The sequence below is a fragment of the Natrix helvetica genome (genome assembly GCF_964273705.1).
Source record: "Natrix helvetica genome assembly, chromosome: 6".
Classification (NCBI taxonomy): Eukaryota; Metazoa; Chordata; class Lepidosauria; order Squamata; family Natricidae; genus Natrix; species Natrix helvetica.
In genome coordinates this window covers 66,712,774-66,739,099 of record NC_138553.1, presented here as the reverse complement: position 1 = coordinate 66,739,099, position 26,326 = coordinate 66,712,774, and the positions used below count along the sequence as shown (strand labels likewise).

At 41.0% G+C, this 26,326-nt stretch overlaps 1 protein-coding gene across 1 annotated transcript; it reads left to right on the top strand.

Moving 5' to 3' along the window:
• Window positions 1–4,385: 4,385 nt before the first annotated feature.
• Window positions 4,386–18,788, top strand: ZNF800 (zinc finger protein 800). Its single transcript, XM_081956821.1, has 5 exons — window positions 4,386–4,693; window positions 7,982–8,086; window positions 11,055–11,150; window positions 13,771–13,914; window positions 14,488–18,788. Exons 2-5 carry the CDS (start codon window positions 8,029–8,031, stop codon window positions 16,248–16,250), a joined length of 2,061 nt encoding a protein of 686 aa, XP_081812947.1. The 5' UTR covers window positions 4,386–4,693; window positions 7,982–8,028; the 3' UTR covers window positions 16,251–18,788.
• Window positions 18,789–26,326: the final 7,538 nt, after the last annotated feature.

Genomic DNA, 26,326 nt, shown 5'->3' with positions numbered 1-26,326 from the left:
ATGTATGTGTGTTACAACCCCTGGTATGCCCAGGGTATGGCTTAGTGGCTAAGACTCCTGCCTAATATGTAATAGAGCCCAGGTTCAAATCCCAGTAAGGGTATGGCTAGCTGATGAGAGTTAAATAGCTTGAAATGGATCTATACTAGTCTCCCTTTATTTATTTATCAGCACAAATACAACACACACACACACACACGTACCTACGTATGTATGTATGTATGTATGTATGTATGTATGTATGTATGTGTGTTACAACCCCTGGTATGCCCAAATATGGGAGGGAGCTCACTCCTCCTTCTTTCTGTCCTTCGGCTCATCACAGAAAACCATCCAGGCAGAAACCCATATTTTTATTTTTAATGTTGCCTTTTTATATTTGTGTTGTATTTGTGCTGATAAATAAATAAAGGGAGATTAGTATGGATCCATTTCAAGCTATTTAGCTCTCATCAGCTAGCCATACCCTTACTGGGATTTGAACCTGGGATGTGTTACATATTAGGCAGATTTGTTAGCCACTACACCACATGCTCTCCTCCTTTATCAGCTAAGCCAGGGAAATAGGTATGTATTTGTGTTACAACCCCTGGTATGCCCAAATATGGGAGGGAGCTCACTCCTCCCTCTTTCTGTCCTTCGGCTCATCACAGAAAACCATCCAGGCAGAAACCCATATTTTTATTTTTAATGTTGCCTTTGGGCAACATATTTGGGCATACCAGGGGTCTGCCTAATATGTAACACATCCCAGGTCCCAATATGACCTTCCTCCCATATTTAGGCATACCAGGGGTTGTAACACAAATACATACCTATTTCCCTGGCTCAACTGATAAGGAGGCGAGCCTGTGGCTTAGTGGCTAAGACTCCTGCCTAAGATATAATACAGCCCAGGTTCAAATCCCAGTAAGGGTATGGCTAGCTGATGAGAGCTAATTAGCTCGAAATAGATCTATACTAGTCTCCCTTTATTTATTTATCAGTACAAATACAAATCAGTACAAATACAAATCAGTACAAATACAAATACAACACACACACACACACACACACACACATATACACCCCCACAACATGAACAAACACCCCCAAAACATGAACAAACGTGATGATACCTCCCGCCTACCAAATATCTGGAAACCAGCCCTAGCCAACAAACGAACACCACCCACCACCCAAGCCGTTATAATACAAAACAACAATGCACACACAGCCTGCACCAATCAGCACCAATCTACCAATCATGATACAACCACACAATCAATCATTCCACTTACTGAAACAAAGCCAGCACCCCATCCCCTCCCACCAAGACTTACAGAAAGACGGCAGCTCCGATCACATTTTAAGCCCACGCTTGAAGATGGCAGGTGAGATCCTGCCGAAACGTTGCAAAGACAATCTCAACCTTACATGGGAAAAGACCCGAATACAACAAAACCAGCATACCTACACCCGTGAAAATCTACGAAAACACATATCATTAGATAAGACAAAGATGAGAATGATGCAGATTCATTTACATGGAATTTAATAAATTAGATATTTCTTACAACAATCTCTTCATTCACTGCCATCCTTTATTCTGCCTGTCACTGGTAGTCTGTTGGAAAAAAATCAAAGAATTATCTTTCTGTAATACTTTGCACTACACAAAAGTTGCTTGTTTCTATATTTCTTTCCGGGATTTTTCCACACCAAAATATGTTACTGAAGTCACACTCTGGCATAGTGTTTCCTAACCTGTTGCCCTTTAGATATGCTGGCTCTGGAATCTGGATCTCCCACAATCTAAGCAGACCTAGAGTTGTGCATGATCCAGCAGGACACATAATCTCTTAAGCCTATCATTACATTTCATAGGTTTCAATTACTGTCACTTAGATTCAAGATTGAAATCCCAAGAGCAATTCTTATTTGGCAAGGTCTACTTAATTCTGTATTCCTGAATGATTGTGAATTAATTTAATTAATAATGCATAGAATGCCTATTTTAATATTTAAACCACCAAAATCAGATTCTTTATGAAAACAATAATAAGCAAATATACTCTGCGGGAGAGTCAAGCTAAAATTCTAGATGAAATAAATATTGAGGAAGAAAGAAGGCAATCTTTAGTAACAACTACCTTAAACTCCCCTATTTTAAAATTTTCAGACATGATAGGAATCAATGCTAAAGACATGGAAATGTGTATACAGCATAAGAAAACTATGCTGAATAGGCAAATTGATCCAAAAAACTCAAAGTATAATGGAAGAAAATAGTACAAAGCAACTTTTTTTTTGTTCTTAGGCTACTAAATGCCCTGTATCTACTCCTTAATAAGAAGCAATGTACAACTTAGCAATAGAGAAATGGCCATTTCCCATCATTCTAATTTGGAAGGGTTACTCCCTTTCCTCCAAAGAGAAAAAGAACATTGCAAGAGTATTTCGTTGATGTTCAGTTATCTTCCACATTCTGTGGTTTTAACCATATTCAGATGAGGCAGGTCATCTGAATAAGCAGAATAAAAGGTTCCCTCTTCCCTTACTGTCAAGGTAAACACAGAGAATATTTTATTTCGATGGTTCTACAGTACTTCAGAAGTTTTGCAAAGCATAAAATTACTGTACGTCCATTATAGATATATATTGTACTTATCTTACAAAGGCATTCGATTTCCATGCAGTGCAAGTGAAGCTCTGCTTCCTTTCTTCCTGGTTATCTCACTGCACTCTTGTCCAACTCCAGATTTCATGAGGCACTGATCCCCTTTGCGGCCGTAAATAGGGTGCAAACATTATTTCCCCCGCGTTTAGATTACTAGGATGCAGCCTATGGTACTTTAGATACCTGCAATGATGCTCTACTTCTCACAACAGTGTGAGCACATCGCTATCTTTGCTACGCAGGAAGATTGCACAAAGAACGGTCAATGAAGCCCAACGGCAATAAGACGGGGCAAACCAAAGCATTCAGCAAAGAACCGACGGGAGTCTGGTACGCCGGCACAAAGAATGTTTTGGGACATCCAGCCATCCAATGCTCAAAACCCGGCAATTCCCACTCAATCCCGCGTCACTGCAAGTACTCCGGGGCTGGGAGAGCAGCGGTAATGACAGCTGCCACTCCCCTTTTCCAGGAAAACGCGTTGCGCGGACCGAGCGGTAGGAACTTTCTGCTGCTTTGTTTCGCTTCTGAAAAGCGTTCCACGTGTCACTTCACGCCTCGTCCTAAACTCCCGCAATTGCATTTTGAAAAACCTGGATTGTAACTGTTCCTCCCATACATCCCCATCGCCCTTCGGAACCACAAGCGGGGAAAACGGCAGGCCTCAAGGCATTTGTACTCTAGAACTATCAAGAGTTGTACCTTGATTCTTGATGACTCTTGTCTTTTTATGTACGCTGAGAGCATATGCACCAAAGACCAAATAGAATTCTATTCTATTCTATTGTCACCAATGTGTACACTTGGGTTTACTAAATATTTAGAATCATTCTTTCTGCTGTGACATTAAGTGTTGTAACTTATGATTCTTGACGAATGTATCTTGTCTTTTTATGCATACAGAGAGCATTTGCACCAAAGACAATTCCTTGTTGCCCAATCACACTTGGCCAATAAAGAATTCTATTCTGTTCTATTAACCTAAATGGGTGGAGAACGAGTGGAGTTCCCCACTTCACTCCATCGCAGCGCTTTCTAAACTAGAGCTTAGAAGCCACAGCAAAAGCAGAGGGGGCTGAGTCCTCTAACTTAGTATATAGGCTTGCTTATTCGATCAACGCCAGAGCTGAGTTCGCACAAGGTAAGGTCTGTGGGTGGCTTAGGTGGACACTTAATTTCTGGCTCAGGGTACGGCGGGAGCCACGGGCACCACTACCGGAGGCTGCGCGGCGCGCCCTGCCCCAAACTCGTCACGCGGAGGCTTCCCCACTCCTTGGGGTGAAAAAAGTCCCTCCAATACACTGCCATCGCGCGCGCCGCTTCCTTCCCATTGGCTGAAACGCACGTGGAAGCGACAAGTGGTGTGCGCGCGCACTCCCCCCCCTTTTTTTGTTTTTCTTCTTTTTTTTGCCTCCTTTATTTTTCTTTTTCTCTCTCTTTCAATTTTCGGTTCCTCGCGCAGGAATAACACATGCCCGAGATCGGCTCTGTGGGCGGTGTGTGTGGTGGTGTGGTGGTGGTGGAGGGAGAGAACCGTGAGGCGTGAGGTGGCCCCGGACCCGCGGAGAGGTGTGTGTGTTTGTGTTTGCGCGCGCGCGTGTGTGTTTGTGGGAGAGCGCGAGCCGGAGAAGCCGGGTGCGACGCATGCGTGTTGCGCTGCCCCAGGCCTGCAGCGGCCGCAGTCACTTCCTGCCCTTGCGGCCCATCCGGCTCCGGGGTCGCGTCGCGCGGCCGCTTGGGCGGGACGGGCGGCGGTAACTTTCACACAGGACGCTCTGCGGGAGCGCTCCCCTTCCCCCCCTCCTCCTCGGCGGAGGCAGGATCGGCGCGGCTGCCCGTGAGAGGACTCGGCTGGCTCCCGCTGTCACCTGCCGCTGCCTGGAGAGCCCCCCTCCGGCTTTCCTCCCGCGCGCACTGCCGTCCCGTCCGAAGCGCCGCCGAGCGGGTTGCGCTCGATGGGCTAAAATCGCCGCTTCTCCTCCTCCTCCTCCTCCTCCGGCTGGGCTGGCGGCTGCCCGTCTTCCAGGAGCCTCGGTAGGTATGGTGGCGGCTGGAACTTCTCCGGCCAGCCCCTCTCCACAGCCACGCCGGCTCGGCTGAGACTTTGTGCGCCTCTTGTCTGTGTCTGTGTGTGGGGAGAGAGAGCGAGAATGTGCGAGCCCCGCCGCTGCTTTGTAAAAGAGACCGGCTGATTTAAGTGACAGGTGGCCCGAAAGAAGAAGCCCAGGGGGGCAGAGGTGATGGGAGGAGGCGCCCGCTCTGGATGAAGCGCTCTCCCGGCTGAAGTGCCTGTATTTGTGCGTCAGGAGGGAAAGATGTTTTGAGGAAGGGGGGGGGGGGATTAAGCCGTAATGGTGGAGGTGGGCTTGGTGATGGATCCGATGGTGTGCTTTTTTCCCTCGGGGCCAACCCTAAAGATAAAGGTTCCCCTCGCACATATGTGCTAGTCGTTCCCGACTCTAGAGGGCGGTGCTCATCTTCCTTTCAAAGCCAAAGAGCCAACACTGTCCAACGATGTCTCCCTGGTCATGTGATGGGCAAAAGGCACACAGAATGCTGTTACTTTCCCACCAAAGTGGTCCCTATTTTTCTACTTGCATTTTTTACATGGTTTCAAACTGCTAAGTTGGCAGAAGCTGGGACAAGTAACTACACAGCACTAGAGATTCAAACTGCCAACCTTTCTGATCGACAAGCTCAGCGTCTTAGCTACTGAGCCACTGCCTCCCTAGGGGGACAACCCTAAGAAGGGGCTAAAGGGGTTGGGTTGTGGACATTTCCCCATATTTTCTTTTAAACCTTTTCTTAGGTGGACGGACACTCAGTCCTGGCAGAATTGGCTTAGGAGGTTCTAGGCCTCTGTGTCGGCCCATAGGTTAAAGTGGGTCTGTGAGGAATAATGGATTATATGCGGTTGAGTTGTTGTCAACCCTAAGTGATCACATAGATAGATTTTCTGCATGGTGATTTGTCTCTAAACTAGTCTGTCAGATCATCTTTTGGTACACTCATCACTGGGGAGTCTGTCCATCTTGCTGCTGGTTGCACTTTTCTTCTCTTCCTTTTAGCTTTCCCAGCATTTGAGGTGCTAAAAGATATTCTGCGCATGGTCAGTTAAACTCTGCTGTCCGTAAAAAAAAAAGTAGGGACCTGTCATTCTGCACGGGGAGATTGCTGCATAATATTTTGTTATAAAGAAAATGAAGATAGGTACACTATTCACTAAAGGACTTTTCTTATGATATTAATATAGATAATACAGAGAATGTGTATATACATGGCTTGAGAAATGTATGTCATAATAAGTACATTTCTATAGCCACCCATCTCAATGATTCTGATGATTAGAGTTTTCTGTTGTAAGTGGTTAAGTAAGTTCCAAGCCCTTTGATTTAATTTTACGATTTATTTAATAAAAGAAAGACTTTTTTTTAAAAAAGAAAACAATCTGTAAATTGTAGATCTTACAAACCAGGAATACTAAATTCTTACTTATTTCTTTGCCCAGTTATGTAAGGAGAGGGTTGTGCACTTGAGCTTGCTTTTAATACAAACACTTTTAATCAAAATCATGTTAAATAATGCCTTTAAAACATAAACTAATTTTTTATGTGGATCAGACTAATATAGTTTGTAGATAGCCATGACTCATAAACTTTTAGATGTTATCAATTACATTCAGAAGTCTATTGGATTCCTATATGATAAGCTATGGTTTGCTAACATTCCTAAGCTTTCCAGAGCCACCTGACCAAACTAGATAGATAGAAACCATCTGTCACTGAAGTAACTCAGTCCTACGGAAACAGATACAAAAATATGGCAAGCATAGGAAATTTAGAATGAAGGTATAATTTCTTAAAATGCTCACATGTTGAACAGAAAGTGCACAATCTCAGTATGTAGCAGTTTTATATGAACTGACTTAGTTATTTTTGAAGGAATTCTTGTAGTTTCTGTAATGAAGGATCATTTGCAAGTGAACTTTTTAGTTATTTTACTGTATATCTGAGATCTCATAACAACATACTGTGAGTTAGGCTGAGATAAAGATAGTGACCCAACAAATCACCCAACAAATTTAACTGGCTGGATATTTCTAGTCTCAATCCAATATATCAGTAATTCCAGTGGTGCTGGAATTAATGTAGTTTAGCTTTGTAGTACAAGGTATATGTAAATTCATATATGTGGCGATTCAGAGGATGAATGAAATAGTATTGCTACAACTAATATGATATTGTTGGATAATATATAGAATCTAGGTTCATAATAAAGTGTTGAATTAAAAAACCTACAAGTGAATAAACCTCTTTTCTACATACAATAGTTAAGGTGGAATTCATTTCAGAACTTTTACTTCTATCAAAGTTGAATTGAAAAACACAGTATCAGTTCTCACTGAAAATACATATGCTAGCAGTGCAGATCAAGTTGATAAACTTTTTTGTTGGGATAATCTATTTAGACATGCATTATACATGAAAACGATGGATGAGATTGAAGCAAGGATGGCATAGCCAGAACAGAAAATACCACCATTCTTTCTCTTCCTATTATAGCTTACAGTATCTCACTTCAGATAATCAAAAGCCTAAATTGATCAATAGCAAAAAGCTTTTATAATTAGCTTGAGGGTCGTGAATGTAAACCAATTGCCACACATAATCTGGACTGCAGGTTGCCTATCCCTGTTACCTTTGGAATTCATTTACAAGATACCATGTTTGTAATGAATATATGACCTTGAATTCTTCTCCGGATTTAAAATCCTATATTATACTGATTCATCTGGTCTAGGTCTTTCTTGGGTGGCAATTATGGTAGCTGCAAGCAGCCACAGCACTGTCTGGGCCTTTAGAAAATGTAAAGGCTATTTTAGGACTGTATATTTTCTAACTTTTGTTTTTTCGGTGGTTCTTTTGCCATTTGAATGCCGACATTAGCTCCATCAGTAAGCTAAGTAGGTTCAAAACTGACAGGCAGATTTGAGATAAAAGGGCGGGGGCTATAGACAGGGCATAAATTAGACTAATTTGAATCAGGAGTGACAAGTTGTGTTAGAAAATTTGGTTCAGAAGCAAATTGATGCAACAACTTCTAATTGTAATAGTTTATAAGCTATAACTCTTTAAGGGTATCTTTTTGATGTACTAAACTGTGTGTGTGTGTATGTGTGTGTGTGCTTCTGCATGCAAGCAATCATAGCTTGAATTTATTTTTTCATGTCTAAAAGTGTGTTCCATCTCTACAACTGATTTTTCAGACTATTGGTTTGATAAATTACCATGTAAAACAATTAATATTGGTTTATTTTATCAGAAACAATCTACTGAATGTAGAAGGAAAGCAAGTTATTGATGTAGAAAATGCCTCTTAGAGACAAGTACTGTCAGACTGACCACCACCATGGATGCTGTGAACCAGGTAATAGTATTGTCTTAATACTAAAATTTCCACTTTTGCAATTTTTGTATTTTTCACATATTAAGTTTTATTTTCTGTGAAATACTTGGGTAAAATATATTAATGTTACATGAAATTGTTTAGATATAGCATGTTTATGTGTCTGGACTTGAGTTTATTTTATTTTATTTATTTTATTGTACCATGCCTTTATTATTTTAAGAGATAACTCAAGGTGGCAAACCTATCCAATACACCTTCCTCTTACAATTTTGCCACAACAATAGCCCTATGATATGAGTTGGGCTGAGAGAGACTGACTGGCCCACAGTCACCCAGCTTGCTTCCATGGCTAAAATGAGATTAGAACTCACAGTCTCCTGCTTTCTAGCTTGGTGCCTTAACTACTAGACCAAACTGACCAGTGTTCTAATACATATGGAACAGTTTTTGTAAATAAATAGTTTGATAAATAAGTATAAAACAGTATTTTATATACTGAAATATAATAAAACATAAATATGATTTTCAGGCTAAAATAGCTGTATACCTCGATCCTGAGTATTTAGTATATATGCATATAGCTTAGAAACAATTTTTCAAATTTTTGTTAAAATTAAAGAAGGAAGTTTGTGTGTGTGCGTGTGCGTGCATGTGTGTGTTTGCATGTTATATGAACACACACACACACTTAATGTTAGAGTATGTACTCTATTCAGTTGGAGAATCTGTGGGATACTTTTTATGAATATAGCTATTGCCTATCTATTATTGCTGACCGAAGAAATTGTGTCATTGTTTTCAGCTAGCTTTCTCCAAGTAAATATCTATACACCTGAGGGAAAAGTTCATGATTTGGTCAGTTTTATGGCTAAATAGGCAGTGTAAGACTTTATGTTAATTTTCTAGAAGGTGCTTTGAAACATTTGATGTAACAGTTGTAGGACCTCTCTGTACACTTTTTCTCAGGTCCATATAATTTGTCTGCATCTGTCACATGATATGATAGAATGTGTCTTCGAAGGGAGAGGTGATGTGGGGGATTACACTAAACTGCAGAAGGTTATCAGGAAGGAGATAGCACATCCCAAAGAAGGGGACTAGACAAGGGACAATATAATTTGAAACTGGATTGTGGAAAGAGAGAGAGATTTAAGATAGCTTTTCCCAGGATAATATAGATTTAGTCTGGCAAGATTCTGTCTATATGATATAAAAAAATAATAATTAAACTTTAGCTGGATTGTGCTACATTGTTCTTGGGCTAGTTTGACACATGACCCTAGGAAAAAGACAGCAGTTTCAAGGAAATGTAGGGATGTGTTACATACATGTCCTGACATATAAAATATTGTAATACATTCTGAAGTATTATGAGAATCATATTTGAAACATTGCATAACCCTATTACTGAGGAGATACCGTATAAACAGGTTACCAAAAGTCAGACCCCATATTCAAATTCCAATGTGCTTTTATTAATTTTCTTTTCAGAGAAAATATTACTTAGGAACATTCAAAAGTCACATATCAAATTAGTAAGGAAGAGTTTAGAAAAAATGGTAACAAATTCAAACATTTAAATTATAATAAATGATAAAATGATAAAATACAATAAACATTAAATATTATAATTTGAATAGTACACCTTGTATATTGTTCCAAGAATTGGAAATTTCATGTAAATATTATTGTATATTCTAAGGCAACATGCTAGCCATTATATATTAATATCTGATGTATTACCAGCATCAAGACCATAACCACTTAGTTTTAAATCAGAGAATGTTCTTCTCCATCTAAACCTAGCCTTAATTGCCTCACTTGGCTGGCCCAGGGGCAAAAGATATAATTGGATATCATCAGCATATGGATGATACCATATCCGTATGCTGATGATATGGTATGATATGATAAGGTTAACTCAGCCTTCCATCCTTCTGAGGTGGGTAAAATGAAGAGCCATATTGTTGGGGGCAATATGCTGACTCTGTAAACTGCTTAGAGATGGCTGTAAAGCACTGTGAAGTAATATATACTGGTAAATTTAAGTGCTATTGATATTGCTAAACTCCAAACTGCATATGACCTTACCCAGTGGTTTTGTGGAGATATTGAAAAAAAGGGGAAAGAATAAAACCTACAGCGTATAAAGGAGGGGCAGGGAATGATCAGTCCTCTCAACCAACACTGATTGGAACCAGTCACAGAGAAAGGAAGAAAACCACCACAAAACAGTGCCTCCAGTTCCCAGGGCCAGCACAAAAGGATATTGGGATGAAGAGTGTCAAAGGCACTGAGAGATCAAAGAATACAAGAATTGGTACATGAGCTAAATAATGTTTTGTTTAGATCTTCTACATAGGGTTCAGATTAGGAGTTCTAAGAGGCATTTTATACTGCAGAGGTATTTTACATAATATAGGTGTACAGGTTGTACAGGTGTTTAAAACTAAAGGAATGAATTCATTTATAGTACATAAATATGCTAATTATTGTAGAAGAATTGCTTTACTGAAACATATAATTGATTAATATACATAGATTTTTTTTAACATGGCTACAATTTTCCAGCATACTCTACAGTTGAGAGAAATGGTTTCCTTGCAAAAATAGTCTAAATTATTGTTGTTGTTGCATTAAGATCAATTACAAAATGACAAAGAACACATTTTATTTTTCTTTTGATAAATTACGTGCCTTAGAAGTACAATATGTATCTATTTGTATACGTGTGCCTTTTTTTGAATTTCTGTGTTATATGTGAAAAATATTTCTGTGTTATATGTGAAAAATATTTCTGTGTTATATGTGAAAAATATTTCTGTGTTATGTTAACAAAATAGATTAATACTTAATTAATACAATGTACACTTGCTTTTCCTCAAAAACAAAGGCATGAAGCACAAACAAAAACGGAAGTTGGTGCAGTATATGCCACCATTCATGTAGTGACTCAATTAATATTTCCATTTTCAATATTTTATAGTACGTGTGCTGGAACCTGGAGACCCACCTTTATTACAGCAGCCTTTTCATACATCAAAATCTGGAATCCAGCAAATTATTGAATGTTTTCGATCAGGTATACTTCTTTTGTTTATTATTTTTCTTTTTTTTTCTTTTAATATTTTTGGGATACTTTAATGATTAATTCATTTTACCATGTACAACCTTATTTGGCCTGAAGAGATGCTTGTCATCTGAGTACAATATCTAGAACTTTAAACTAAAAAAAGTAGGCAGTGTCAGGACAAAAAAATTAATTTAACTTAGTTTAACTTTTAATGATCATTAAGTCAGTTAATTCCCATGTACTGTTTTTCATAACTACAGCATTACCCAGAGCCCCTTTCTGAGTGAGATGAGTGGTTAAGAAATATGAAAGATAAACTAACAAACTAATTAATTTACTAACTAACTTTTGGAGACACTAGAGCAGTGATGGCAAACTATGGTACATGATCCAGAGGTAGCAGGCAGAGCCCTCTCTGTGGGCGCACGTGCCATCACCAGTTGCTCTTCTGATTTCTGGTGCCAGCCAGCTGGTCTTTGCGGGTGTTGGGGTGCTGGAAAACGGGCATTCATGTGCTGGCCAGCTGGTCTTTGGGTTTCTGGTGCTCAGGGGTGCACGCAGACCATCTGGTAGCGTGCATGCACACCGGCCAGCTGGTCTTCAGGTTTCTGGCATTCTGGTGCACGCACATGCACATGCTTTCCAGTTTGGGCACTCAGTGCCGAAAAAGTTCGCCATCACTGCTCTATAGGTTATAGGAATGACTTTGTAGGTTACAAGTTCTATAGTAATGGCAATAATAAAAATAAAAACTTTGAATTCCATTTTATGTAAATAAATTTGAATACACATATCTTGTTAGGTGTTAGGATATACAGTACCTTTGTTTTAAGAGTCTTAAAATGTACCTACATTTTACATTCATTCTAAATTATGAAAATATTACAGAGCTGTCTTATAAATCTACGTAGACTGTCAGATTTCTCTGCAGTATTTTAGTGTATATTCACTACAAGTTAATATGACTGTAATGAATAATACTGCAATTAGATTATTTTACAATTGTCCTGGACCACTTGTCCCTTTTGATCTATCACTCAAAATATTTTCCCAATTTATAATCTTTGTTTTTTTATGTACACAATTTCTTATCTATGTAACAGTCGATTTAGAATAAGAGATAGGCTGTTCAGTCATTTTGAATGTGTTCAAAGCATGAAACATTTCCAAGATGATAGAAGCAGTTCATTTTACACTTAAATTAGTTCTTGCATATTGAAAACAGAGCATTTTGAACTCAAGGCAGCTTATGTTTTGTTATCAAGGTGGCTTGAACTTGAAGCATTTTGTAGCCCTCGGAGGTATTGAGCTTGTAGCTTTTGTGTCATATCAGGCATAGATATTTTAAGTGAAAGTATGTTCTACCTGGTGTTCCTACTATGACTGTAGCCTGGTTGAGGTATCCTTAGTTGAATTGCTGCAGTACACTTAATAGGCTTGTCCATCAGTTTTTCTGGAATCTGCATTTGGTGCAGAACATATCCTCCTATGATGAAGTAAGATGAATGAATCAAAACATGAAGCACCCCAATTATAGAAGACTCTCCCCAAAATAGATCAAATATCTCCCAATCTGTCTTCTTTCAGGAAACAGTATGATTTATATCGAAGACATAATTGTTCATTCAGGAAATTATAGTATAACATTCTAAGATCAGAGTGCTTTTAATGCTTTCATATTGCTACTTAAGAGTGTAGTTTTTATTGTTGATAATAGTAATGATACTTTTCAAAAATCTGTTTTCCTTTAAATGATTCTAGACTATTGTAAAATATTACCGGGGATTGTGGCTTTTTAAATAACATAAGGTTTTTAATTATATATAAACTAGTAAAACTAGCAAAACAACAGGTGGCAGGGCTACATAACTATTAAACAATAGTCATGTATTCCATATGTTTCATGATGGCATTACAATATACAGTAGAACCTCTGATCACAAACGCTTCTGACCATGACCAAATTGGGTTCCGAACAAATAATTCACAATTTTTTGGGGCAGCCAATTTTCCATTCCGCACCATTTTTTTTTGTAAGTGCCAAATTTCCAAAATTATTCAGTCAAGACCAAATCAGGTTACGACCAAAGTTATGGAACAAATTATGGTCGTGACCAGAGGTTCTACTGTGTCACTTTTTATGCTACCCACACACACAGCTGTGGGAGGGGCAACCATAGACGGAAGGGAGGAAGGGAGGAGAGACAGAGGGAGAGAGAAAGGAAGAAAGAAGAAAGAGAAAGAAAGAGCGTGCGAGAGAGAAAGAATAAAGAAAGATAGATTGTATATAACAGCCAGAATATTTGCATAGCCTAAACTGGAAAATGAAGAAGAATTAATGCATTCTTGAAACATAGATAAGAACATGCATCTGCCAGTTAAATTATACCTGGTAAGCTTGTAGCATACAAACCAGATATTTTCTAAGCACATTGTTGAAGCAATCTTACTATTTTCAGGTAAAGTGGCTTTTTTTGCATGGATGAAATATTACCACAAAATTCATTTGAATCCTACTGTTTTTGATGGTTAGATAAAGCAATTTTTTAATCATTTAGCTAACATCAGTTAAAGCACTTGTTCAAGTGAATATGCTCTCCTGGTAAAAAATTTTAAATGATTTTTTTAGGAACTAAACAACTCAAGCATATTTTGCTAAAAGACGTGGATACCATTTTTGAATGCAAATTCTGCCGCAGTCTCTTCAGAGGGCTACCAAATTTAATAACTCATAAAAAATACTATTGTCCACCAAGTCTTCGGATGGATGACAGTAAGTTTCTTTTCTCTAAATTTTCTTCTTCAGATTTTAAAGTTATAGTGGGATAATGCTTTTAAGGATAGTAATTGTTAACATGCAGCTTTTTTTCTATAAAGCATGCGTACATACTCTTAAAAATAGAATTTCTTGTATCTGTACTATATTCGTACTGTACATTATGAATAGAAGATACCTCTTACTTACAGGAGTTTCTAAAGAGTATGGAAAGGGGCAAAGGTAATGTTAAAAATATGAGCAAATAAATTGGCAGGTGCTTATTTTAATTTATCTTTAAAAAACCTGTGGTTACACACTATATATAAGTGTTCTGTGAGGTACTGTATGTGACGGGATTTTGAGCTACTCATTCCCCTTTCCTTTCTGAAAAAAAGATGGTTAATGTTTCCAGAACAGAAAAAGCTGAATGTTAGTTGATTTGAATGTCTATGGAAGAGTGTATATGGTGCTGTCTTCCCCTCTTATAATGTTGTCTTAATGTACTTCACTGTTATATTATTTTTAAAAAACACTTTTTAGTGACAGTTGTAAAATTGTCTAATTTAAACACTTTGTTTTATATTTTAGACTCTCCTGATATAAATGATAAACAGAGTCAAGCCATAACTGATCTCCTAGAAGCTATGTATCCACGAGTGAACAAGCAAGATTATATAATACGTTTGGAACCTATAGAAACGAACCAGAATGCTGTGTTTCAGTATGTCTCAAAGGCAGATAGTTCAGTGGAGAACACTGACCCAACCACTACTCCAGACCAAGCTTCTGTAGAAACACCAGAACATGCAACAGAACCTCCTCCTAAACCAGTGTCAGATACTTCAGAAACAAAAGCTGAAGAGACTCCTCCCTTAGTTGTTGACAAGATAATGCCAACTCCAGAAGAACCTGCCCCATGTTCAAAACCTAAATTAGAATGTGATAATAATTCTGATTCGGGTCATCAATTAATTTGTACCCTGTGTAAAAAAGAATTTCATTCCAGACGCAGTATACGCCGTCATATTAGGAAAGTCCATAAAAAAAAGATGGAAGAACTAAAGAAATTTATTCAAATTAAAAAAAGGCCAAATCAGACATCTAGAAGGGGTCGCAATAAGAATGTTTTGGTAACTTTGGGTAAAAGTTGTCCTTTGTGTATTAAATCATTTGCTACAAAAGCCAATGTAAGAAGGCATTTTGATGAAGTTCATAGAGGACTGAGACGGGATTCTATAACTCCTGATATAGCTACAAAACCTGGACAGCCTTTATCCTTGGATAAAACCTCTGCAAAAACTGCTAGAACACAAAAACAAAAGCCTTCAAAAGCTGAGTACAATTTAACTGCTTGCAAATGCCTCTTGTGTAAGAGGAAATATAGTTCCCAGGTAATGCTTAAAAGGCACATGCAAATTGTTCACAAGATAACTCTTTCTACTAAGAATCCTAAAAGAGAGAGAAAGCCTAATGCAGAAGTGAAAGTGAAAATCGAACCAGCAGAATCTACAGTATCTACGCCTTCCATCTGCAGTTCTTTGCAGAATGAAGTAAAGGGAATAAATAATTCAAATGAAAGAAAAAATACATCATCCGTTGAGAGAAAGAATGCAGTATCCAGTGAAAAAAAGAAAACACCCACTGAACGAAAAGGCATATCAACCACTGGAAAAAAGAATGTAACTCCAGCTAAAAAAAATAAAGTTAAGCAGAGCTGTCAGAAATCAAAGTCAAATAACCAGTCTCTTGCAAGTGGTCTCAAAAAGCCCAGGAAGCCAAGGCTGTCAGTTGGCTTTGATTTTAAAAAGCTTTACTGTAAACTCTGTAAACGCCAATTTACTTCTAAACAAAACTTAACAAAGCACATTGAGTTGCACACAGATGGAAATAATATTTATGTTAAATTCTACAGGTGTCCCCTCTGCACTTACGAAACACGCCGGAAGCGTGATGTGATAAGACACATAACTGTAGTACATAAAAAGTCTTCACGTTACCTTGGTAAGATAACTGCAAGTTTAGAAATCCGAGCAATAAAAAAACCTATTGACTGCATTCTTAAAAAGGTGGCAAAAAGAGGCCCTCAGAGGGATGAAAGTAAACAGAATGGTTCAAAACAAGACATTACCTCTAACTCGCCAAATAAAAAATATGAAGGAACTGATGTTGGCATTGAAGTGAAAGTCACAAAAAACTTTTCTCTGCACAGATGCAATAAATGTGGAAAAGCATTTGCCAAAAAGACTTTCTTAGAGCATCACAAGAAGACTCATAAAGTAAATGTGACACATTCACCTGAAGACAACAAAACCAAAGGCAGAAGTACAAGATCTAAAGCTCTTGTCTGTTGAAGAATACTAGTGCCTTCTTAAATACATGCCTAATTTTTCCATTGGTACTTAAAGTGCAATCACATTTTTATAGATCTAATGCTTCAGATGGTAAACGACTTGCATTCATTAAAAAAAGAGTTTTAGGGGTTTTTTTTCATGACAGTGAATCTAAAAGCAGTTTAAGTTAATACACACACAATTCTTCAAAGTTTAATATTATATATTAGTATTTGCATAATATTTTGTTAATAGTTCCATAGTTCCAAATGATTTTTAAAATCAACTTTGCACTTCCTTGGTACTGACCGGGCACAGCAAGCATATATGAACTGAAGATCTATGGATGTGATGTCGCCTAAGTATGTTGCTTTAATACATTGGGAAACATTTTTGGCATAAAATTTGGAAACTACGTTTGTATTTTAAATTAATGATATCTAATTCTTAAATCCTAGAGTTAATACTTTTGTATTTAAACCACCATTCCTTTTGTATTAGGAGAAGATTGTCACTCAAAAAAAAATCTTATTTTATTTGAGGAGTGTTTTTGGTAGTTGTTTTATTTTTTTCCGGAATTTTAAAACTTCTTTTTTACATAATTAATTTGGACTGGGTAGGGGTATCAGATAGCCTATTTTATTGTATGTAATAAAAATATGGAACAGCTCCAAATTACCTTGCTTTAATTGAAAAATCTTGGACAACCAAGATTTAAAGATTTAAAGAAAGAATAGTGTTTTTAAGTTCCTATGACAGAAAACTTTTTTCAATTTAAGAGAAATGTGAGTGTATTTCAGTAATTGAAGGTAACTTCATAAAATTAAATTACTTGTGAATTCTGGCAATTTAAAAATTATGTAAGAAACGTTTCCAAGCATTTGAAAGCTATTTTCAGGTTGGTTGAAAGGTTGGTTGGTTAGTTTTTGTTTTCACTTTTTATAAAATAAAAAAAAATGGATCTCTAAACCAGTGATGATCTAGACCTTTGAACCTATAGCTTACTTTTCCCTTTCCCCCATATTTAGAAGGGGACTTATCAGCCAGTGAGAGAAATGATACAAAGAGAACACAGAATTTTTAGTAAAGATGTCCCTTCCTATCCTGTAGATAAAAGTTTCTACTGGATCAAAAATTATGGGTATCAATTGAATGTTTTCTCACTTTTTACCCAAATAAGCAACCACTTATCAGAGAAAATCTGATTTCTATGTGGTAAGCTTATATGCTACTAATAAACAAAAAACCTTTAAAATTGGTTAGAGTTTATATTATATATATATTTCTCCTTAGCTAAAATAATGTGATAATATTTGAAATTAGAACCACTAAAATCTAGAATAGTACTATGAGAATAAGCTGTTTTCAGATTAAATGTGTTGACTCTTAAACAATGTAACATCTTGTCTAATATTTTCAACAAAATTAAAATTCATTAAAAATAACACCTAAAATTGAAAACTTGATGCAGTTCTGGAGTGCTACTAATGAAATGAACATTTTAAAAGGAAAGTTTGCAAACATTTAAAAATGAAATTTTACCACCTACAACACATGCTTCATAGGTGTGGCCCATACTTAATTCTGATTTTACTGAAAAGATTTTATGTTCGTTGTGATATACTACTAAGCAAATGCTTTGTGATGTACTTAAAATATTTTTATATATATAAATGAATGTATATGAGCAGTTTTCTTAGTATAATTTGAATGAATTGTAATCTAGCATTTGCTTTAAATTCAATTCATGGTTGAGTAATTTTGGGGAGTATCAAATCTGAATTGTACTATCAAAATCTAAAGTGATTTTGAATGATTAGCACATTCAACAGTTTTTCATATGGAAGGTTTACAAACTACCCACATTCCCCCGTTTTAATTGTTCTTTTAAAAAAATTAAAATTACACACAAGCACTTTAATAGCCAGAGTTTAAATTTCTTTTAGTGATTTCTTCTAAAGACATTACATTAATATTCCTGTGAAGGTAGTAGTTGGGTTTTTTTTTGGTAGTTTTGTAGTTCGTTAATTATTGCCTAAGAATAATAGTGCAAGGAATTTTTTGTTTTGCCCACAAAATGTTGAATGACCACTTTAGGTAGCACTTGGCTTTTTTTGTAAAGTTTATGAGGGGCTTGCTCATTATTGTCTATTTTATAATCAGTTCTATAGCAAAACAGTAGCACACCTTCCATTATGAATTTTTTGGCAGGTTTGTGCACTTTTTAAAAAAATTTAGAAAATGTTTAGTGATTTGTGTCAAATTGCCAGATACTGAATATCAGAAGAAATGCCGTTTGTAAAATACTGGTTGACTCCCTTGCTAAGGGAATGCCTTGTGTCCATATAAACCTTTTGTACAAAATATATCTAAAAATGTTGATCATAAATAAAAAAAATCTTTTATGAATAGATAACATGTTTGGCCTTTTAGTGCTTTGCACTAAAAAACTGTGAATGGAAAATGGACTGTAACTGTTTCTGGAAATGTTCTATGTTGAATGTACATGCTTGGATAAATGTACTTTATTTGAATAAACTGGAAATTATTTCAGCTAAATATACTTAGGCCCTCTTTATAAAATACATAGTTAGATATTATTTATATACATTATCGTGGAAAACCTGTAAGAACAGTGACTATATCAGATTTATGCAGTTTAGGATGCGGGATTTGTTTTTCTCTTGTAGGGCAGTGATGGCAAATCTTTGGGGCATGTCAAAAATTCAAAAAATGCCTAAATTTGACTTTGCTGGCATGTCATGCATTCTCTCTCAGCTGCCTCATTTTACCGACCTCAGAAGGATGGAAGGCTGTCAACCTTGAGCCAGTGAGAATCGAACTGCCAAATTGCAGGCAGCCAGCAGTCAGCAGAAGTAGACTTACAATACTGCATTCTCCATAGCGCTGCTAGGAGAGTCCAAGGATGGGTTAACACAGCCTGTTTGCCCATGGACTGAGTAGATTTTTCCCCTCTGGCCACGCCTCCTTTGCCTCTTCTGGCTCAGTTTTAAAAACTCAGTCCGCCCGATAGGACGAGTTTTGGGGAACACTCAGCTTTGAGCAAATAAGCTGGGTTCTCCAATATTAATTTTAGAGTATTTTATGTGTTGATATTTAGTTGTTATTAGGATTTTTCCCCAGGTTTTATTATTTTGACTTTTTATTTTCCTTTTTTCTATTTTTTACCAAGAAGAGGATTTACTAAAGTAAGGCTGAGGCAGCGATCGGTTCCACAGCTGCTTAGTCGCAGCTGGGGGAACAAGCGAGGCCGCTTGTCTGGCGTCTGCTGGCGAGCGCAGGGAAGGACGGCAATCCCCGTGTTTCCCTGGTCGTTTTGGAGGAGAGGCTTTTAAAAAAGCCCTTGCTTCTCCAAACGGCGTCTTTTGCCGATCGGGAGAGCGGCGGCCATTTTGAAAAGCGCTGCTTTGGCGTGCTTTACAGCTGCAGCCAATGGGAAGCGCCTGGCCCTTAAGTGAGGCTTTTGGTGTGCAGAAGAACCGGTGGCCATTTTTTTGAGACTTTTTTACCTTCCGGAAGCAGCAGCAAGCAGCAGAGCCTCTCCGCCTCAAGCAGACAGCCGCAGAGGATTGCGAGGGCTTGCCTGGGTCTCCAGCAAGCCTGAAGTTCCCCAGCCAACTAAGGGGAAGTGGCAAGGAGTGTCCTGGTGCCTCATCCAGCCTCCCAACTGAATCTGCAGACGCTTCTGGAGCTGTCGGGCCAGCGTCCACTGCCCTTCCCACAGCAGTGACCTCTTCGACTCAAGATCAACCAAGGATGGCTGATGAAGGTTTGGAGCGAAGGAAGGAGCTGGCAGGGCCATCTGCAAAGCGCAGTAGGCCAGATCCCTCAGGCCAGGGGAGAAAGGGAAACAAGGGCGCTGGGGGGAAAGCTTCCCACTCTTCAGTTGGGAGCAAGGCCCCCAAAATTCAAGGGGACAAGGGGCAGGACTCCCTAAAGGACAGGTCTGCTAGGCCCCAGGTTCCCTCTGCACCCTTACCAAGTGAGGCTGGGCCAGTTCCTTCCCCACCCATCCAGAGGGAGATAGAGCAGGGGGAGGAAATGGGGGATAGATCTCCATCCTTCTGTGATAGGGATTCCATGTCAGGATCCCCTGCAGCCTCTCTGGGTTACCCAGGTTCTCCTAGCTCTTCAGTCAGGGAGGATATCCCCTCCTTTCAATGCTGTTTTCATGCAGAGGTTCAGAGAGATCCTCCTAGGGGTGCCAGGGGACAGGCCTATGACCAATCCAGGCCTGTAGAGGACAAGGGCCCAGCTATGTCAGCAGAAATGAGGGATCTCATCACGCAGGCTATTTCCCAGGGTGTGGTAGAAGCCATGAGGCTACAGGAAGGCAGGGGTGGCAAGGCCTCTAGGCCTGCTCGCCCCCTGGGGGAAAAGAGGACCAGAGTACTCGATTCCCCGGGCACTTCTATCACCACAGAGGTGTCTACGTGGGAGGAGGAGACTGCTGAGGACTTTGCTCTCTCGGAGGATGAGGATATGCCTCCAGACAAGCCCTCCTTCACTGGTCTCTTTAAGCCATCCTTATTCAAGTCCATCTTACACAAGGCCAGAGCCTCTACTGAGCTTGGTGCCAAACCTAAGGACAAGGAAGTCCCTTCTACTTCCCAGAACCTCATGGCAGGGCTGTTCAGCGAAACAACCCCTGACCCAGAACTGATACCAGTCCCTGACATGTTCATGGAGGTTATCCAGCGCCAATGGGCACAGCCAGGTACCCTGGCCAACCCCAGTGCCGCAGACAAATCACTGTATCCCTTAGAACCTAGGCTGGAGGATGTATTGAAGCCTCCAGAAGTGGATGCCCCTGTGGTCTCTCTGACCTCTAATTCTAATCTCCCGGCCGAGTTATTAGAAGGGTTAAAGGCAGAGGATAAGAGGGCAGAAAAGGCTTGTCTCAAAACGCACCAGGCGGCTGCCTGGGCGATCAAAACCTCCACTTCTGCCTCGTTCTTTACGAGGGCATCCCTATTATGGCTGCGCCAACTCAGATCTCAGCCCCCATCTGAAGCATCTCGTTGGCGACATGATCTTAACAAGATCATTACGGCTGTGGAATATGCCTCTGATGCATCCCTGCATGCAGCGAAATTCGCCTCCAGGGCACTAGCGTCCAACATCACTTCTCGCCGCCTGCTTTGGCTTCGGCACTGGCAGGCGGACATGAAGGCTAAGTGGAAGCTGGCTTCAGCTCCATTCAAGGGAGAGAACCTCTTTGGGGATTCCCTAGAGAAATTCCTAATTGAGACAAAGGATAAGAGGAAGGTCCTTCCTTCCACCTTCAGGAAGCATGACAGGAAAGGTCAGGGCTCGTTCAGGAAACAGGCCTTTCGGGCACAGGAAGGTGCCCAGGCCTCCTCCTCTTCATATTCGTCCCAAAGACAGTTTAACCAGTCCTCTGACAGGTCCCAGGAACGAAACAACTTTTCTTCCAGGGGCAGACAATCCAATCAGGGGTCCTTTCGGAAGCCCTTTCGTGGGGGATCCCACAACCGTCAGTTTAGACGTGGGAAGTGACCGTCTGGGGTCTCCTCCCATCGGGGGCCGCCTGCAATTCTATGCAGACCGTTGGGAGGAAACAACCTCGGACAAGTGGGTCTTAAATACCATCAGGAGGGGTCTAACCTTGGAGTTTCTATCCTCTCCTCCGCGGACCTTTGTTCGCTGCCCACTATCCAAGAACCCTGTAAAGAGGGCTCTCATGCAGGCAGAGATAGATCATCTTCTGCAGATCAACGCAATAGAGGCAGTTCCTCCAGAACAGGAAGGGAGGGGGTTCTATTCCATTCTCTTCCTGGTCCCCAAGAATTCAGGGGGGTGGAAGGCCATTTTAGATCTGAAGCGCCTGAACAGACATCTGGCCTACAAGCGCTTCAAAATGCAGTCTCTTCAGTCGATCCTAAGCTGCATGCGACAAGGGGATCTGCTCACCTCCATCGATCTCAAGGAGGCGTACCTGCATGTGCCCATCCATCCTGCACACAGGAAGTTCCTGCGCTTGTGTTACAACGGAAAGCACTTCCAATACAGGGCGCTTCTGTTCGGACTTTCTTCTGCACCCAGAACGTTCACGAAGCTTCTTGCAGCTGTGGCGGCCCACCTGCGCAAGCTTCCAGTCCGCCTGGAGTGCTATCTGGACGACATCATCATCCACTCAAGGACTCAGCAGCAAGCGGTGAGAGATGTAAACGTCACAGTTCACACCTTACAGGACCACGGTTTTTCCGTAAACATGGAAAAAAGCAACCTGACTCCTGCCACACGCATACAACACCTGGGCGCCATAATAGACTCAGTATCTTGCCAGGTGTCCCTGTCTCCGGAAAGAATCCGCAACCTCAGGAGCAGGATCCGGTCGTGTCACAGGAACAGGTCCTGGCAGGTAGTGCAGCTATCCCAACTGTTAGGGATCATGATTTCTTGCCTCAACATAGTTCCCTGGGCTCGTCTTCATGCAATGGAACTGCAATGGTTCTTGCTTCCAATGCAAAGAGCAAAGACCAGCAACTCCACCAGGAAAGTTCGCATCCCACCAAGAGTGACTCGGTCTCTGAGTTGGTGGCAGTCTCGAGCAGTGGTGAAGGGCTGCCTATTCAGAGAACCCGACAGGATCGTGGTAACGACCGACGCCAGTCTCTACGGTTGGGGGGCGCATTGCCAAGGTCAGCTGGCGCAAGGCAGGTGGTCCAGCGCGGAGGCAGCCCGGAGCATCAATTGGCTAGAACTCAGGGCAGCCCGGCTTGCACTGAGGAGATTTGCAGAACAGCTGAAGGGGCACCACGTTCTGCTACTGACCGACAATGTGGCCACAAAGGCTCATGTGAACCGACAAGGAGGGACCCACTCCAAAAGACTCATGTCAGAGGCGGAGGCCATAGGACGATGGGCAGAGATCCACTTAGCGTCGCTGAGGGCGGATCACATCTCCGGAACCAGCAACGTAAGTGCGGATTGGTTGAGCCGTCAGACCATCGACAACTCGGAGTGGCAACTTCATCCGGACCTGTTCGCACAGGTGGTAAGGAGGTTTGGTCTCCCACAGGTCGACCTGTTTGCCTCGGCGGCAAACACACAGCTCCAGCGGTTCTTCTCCCGCTACAAGTCAGCACAAGTGGAGAGGACGGATGCCCTGAGGTCCAGCTGGCCTCCAGGGCTTCTATACGCGTTTCCGCCCCTCCCTCTGATCCCGCAGGTGATCTACAAGCTGCTGAAGGAGGGGGCGGAGCTCATTCTGGTGGCTCCACATTGGCCCAGGAGATCCTGGTTCGCGGACCTGGTCGATCTGTCTGTGGAGCAACCGTGGAAAATTCCTCCCGACCAGGTATCCTTGCGTCAAGGGGCCATCAACCATCCAGAGCCCCAATGGTTGCAGTTAGCCATCTGGCACTTGAGGGGCAGCTCCTGAAGGACCAGAGCCTCTCAGACAACGTCATTAAAACCATCCAAGCTTCCAGACGTCCGGCCACTACTCGCATTTATGACGCGACTTGGGCTGCCTTTTCTTCCTGCAGCAAACGGGACATTGACAGTGTGGAAGCGTCCATCCCTCAGTTATTGGACTTCCTACAAGAGGGCTTGGACAAAGGACTGGCACCAGCCACTCTCAGGCGCCAGGTTGCTGCATTATCCACCATCTTAGCCAGACACCAACTTCAATCCCTGAGTCACCATCCTCAGGTCAAGAGCTTCTTGAAGGGGGCCTACAACATCCGACCCCAGGTGGTGCACAGGTACCCGACCTGGAACCTACCCTTTGTCCTGCAGGCATTGACAGCGGCTCCCTTCGAACCTTTGAGGAAGGTATCTCTTCGACATCTGACTCTTAAGACTGCCTTCCTCATAGCCATTACTTCAGCCAGAAGGGTATCTGAGATTGTGGCCTTCTCGGCCAAGGAAGAGCTGTGCATTATCCACCCAGACAGGGTCATCCTACGGTTAGACCCCGCCTTCATGCCGAAGGTGAATTCTCATTTTCACAGGTCTCAGGAGGTTATCCTCCCGAATTTCTGTCCCAGCCCTCAACACTCCAAGGAGCGCAGGTGGCACAAATTGGACGTGCGAAGGGCAGTCCGCATTTACCTGAAACGAACTAAGGACATCAGGCACTCCGAGGCCTTCTTTGTGTCTTTTCAACCAGGCTCGCTGGGTCGCAAGGTGTCATCTGCAACCATAGGTTGGTGGCTGCGAGCTTGCATTAAGATGACATATGACCTTCAGGGCAAGCCGGTTCCACCTCGTGTAACGGCACATTCCACCAGAAGTGCGGCCACGACCGCGGCCTGGGCGACTCAAGCATCTATTCTGGACATTTGCAGAGCGGCCACGTGGGCGTCTCCCACGGCTTTCATTAGAAACTACAAGATCGATTCCTTTGCCCTGCCGAAGCCTCTTTTGGCCGTAGAGTATTACAGAAGGTTATTGAGGCTCCGGACAATGTCACTTCTTCCCGCCCTGGGACACAATAGCTTGGGCATGTCCCATCCTTGGACTCTCCTAGCAGCGCTATGGAGAATGACCGTTGTCTTACCTGAACGGTCGTTCTCATGGCGCTGCGGAGAGTACAAGACCCACCCAGGGTGATTGTTTAGCTCCGAGATTGTATCTTTACACAGGTGTGAGCTGAGGACGTCTTCGTCGGACAAGACCTCGTTTTTAAAACTGAGCCAGAAGAGGCAAAGGAGGCGTGGCCAGAGGGGAAAAATCTACTCAGTCCATGGGCAAACAGGCTGTGTTAACCCATCCTTGTACTCTCCGTAGCGCCATGAGAACGACCGTTCAGGTAAGACAACGGTCATTCTAACCATTGTGCCACCACAGTTCATATGAAATGAAAACTATGTTAGCTTCCTAACATTTAATCAAAACAAAGGCCTGTGCAAACATCCCAGACTTCAGGGCTTTTCAAAGTTTCAGCAAATTGGGGGGGGGGGATTTAAATCTTGGGAGATACTTCATTCCATAGGTTAGGTGGTGCGATGGAGAAGATAAGATGCACTTTTGGGGTACTGATAGATCACATTGATTAAGTAGAGCATGTACTCCAGCCTGCCAGATCATATAGGCTGAGACATACATAATGAACCAAATAAAATGTTAAAAAGTTATATTTATGTAGTTACTTACCAAGCATATCTAAATTATATTAAAGTAACCAAAATATCTTTACAATCCCCAAGGCATGTTACAACTTTTGAGCAACCCAATGTTTGGAAATTGAAAGTTGAAAAATTTGACACACCGTAACAGACTCACAGACCTAACAGAAAGTTTTGGAAGTTCAAATCCCTAGCGCCGTGTAACGGAGTGAGCTCCAGTTACTTGTCCTAGCTTCTGCCAACATAGCAGTTCAAAAGCACGTAAAAAAAATGGAAGTAGAAAAATAGGAACTACCTTTGGTGGGAAGGTGTTCCATGCGCCTTCTGTGTTTAGTCATGCCGGCCACATGACCATGGAGACGTCTTTGGACAGTGCTGGCTCTTCGGCTTTGAAATGGAGATGAGCACTGCCCCCTAGAGCCGGGAACGACTAGCACGTATGTGCAAGGGGAACCTTTACCTTTAACAGACTCTCAAGTAATCAGGTCATATGGGCTTTACAGATAACAAACTATATTTTGATTTGAACTATTGGCAACTATTGCAGCTCAGAAAGCCAGTTTTTATTTGTGCGTACTGAGGCCTTCCCATTACTGCCCATTCCATTGCATTCTGGACCAGTTGAAGCTGCTGCTGCTGATCTTCTAAAATGGTCCCATATAATAATGGTGACTGTACTACTAAGTAACTACTAAATCTCATTATCTAAATTGACTGCTCAGTATCTACAAAGTCAGGTGAATCTAAAGTCATCTAATACTGCCTAAGTAAATTATTACTTGGTGTTATAATTGAACCCATCTTTAAATATTAGATGTAAGTCACTAGATAGAAATTTCCAATCTTATTTTCCTGGGCACCATTTCTTTATATTGGCATCTCACATGCAATTTTTCACGGTGATTTAAAAAAGAAAAAAATTCACAAATTGTGAGACCAAATCATATTCTCGTTTGATATAAGATATTCATCACAAAA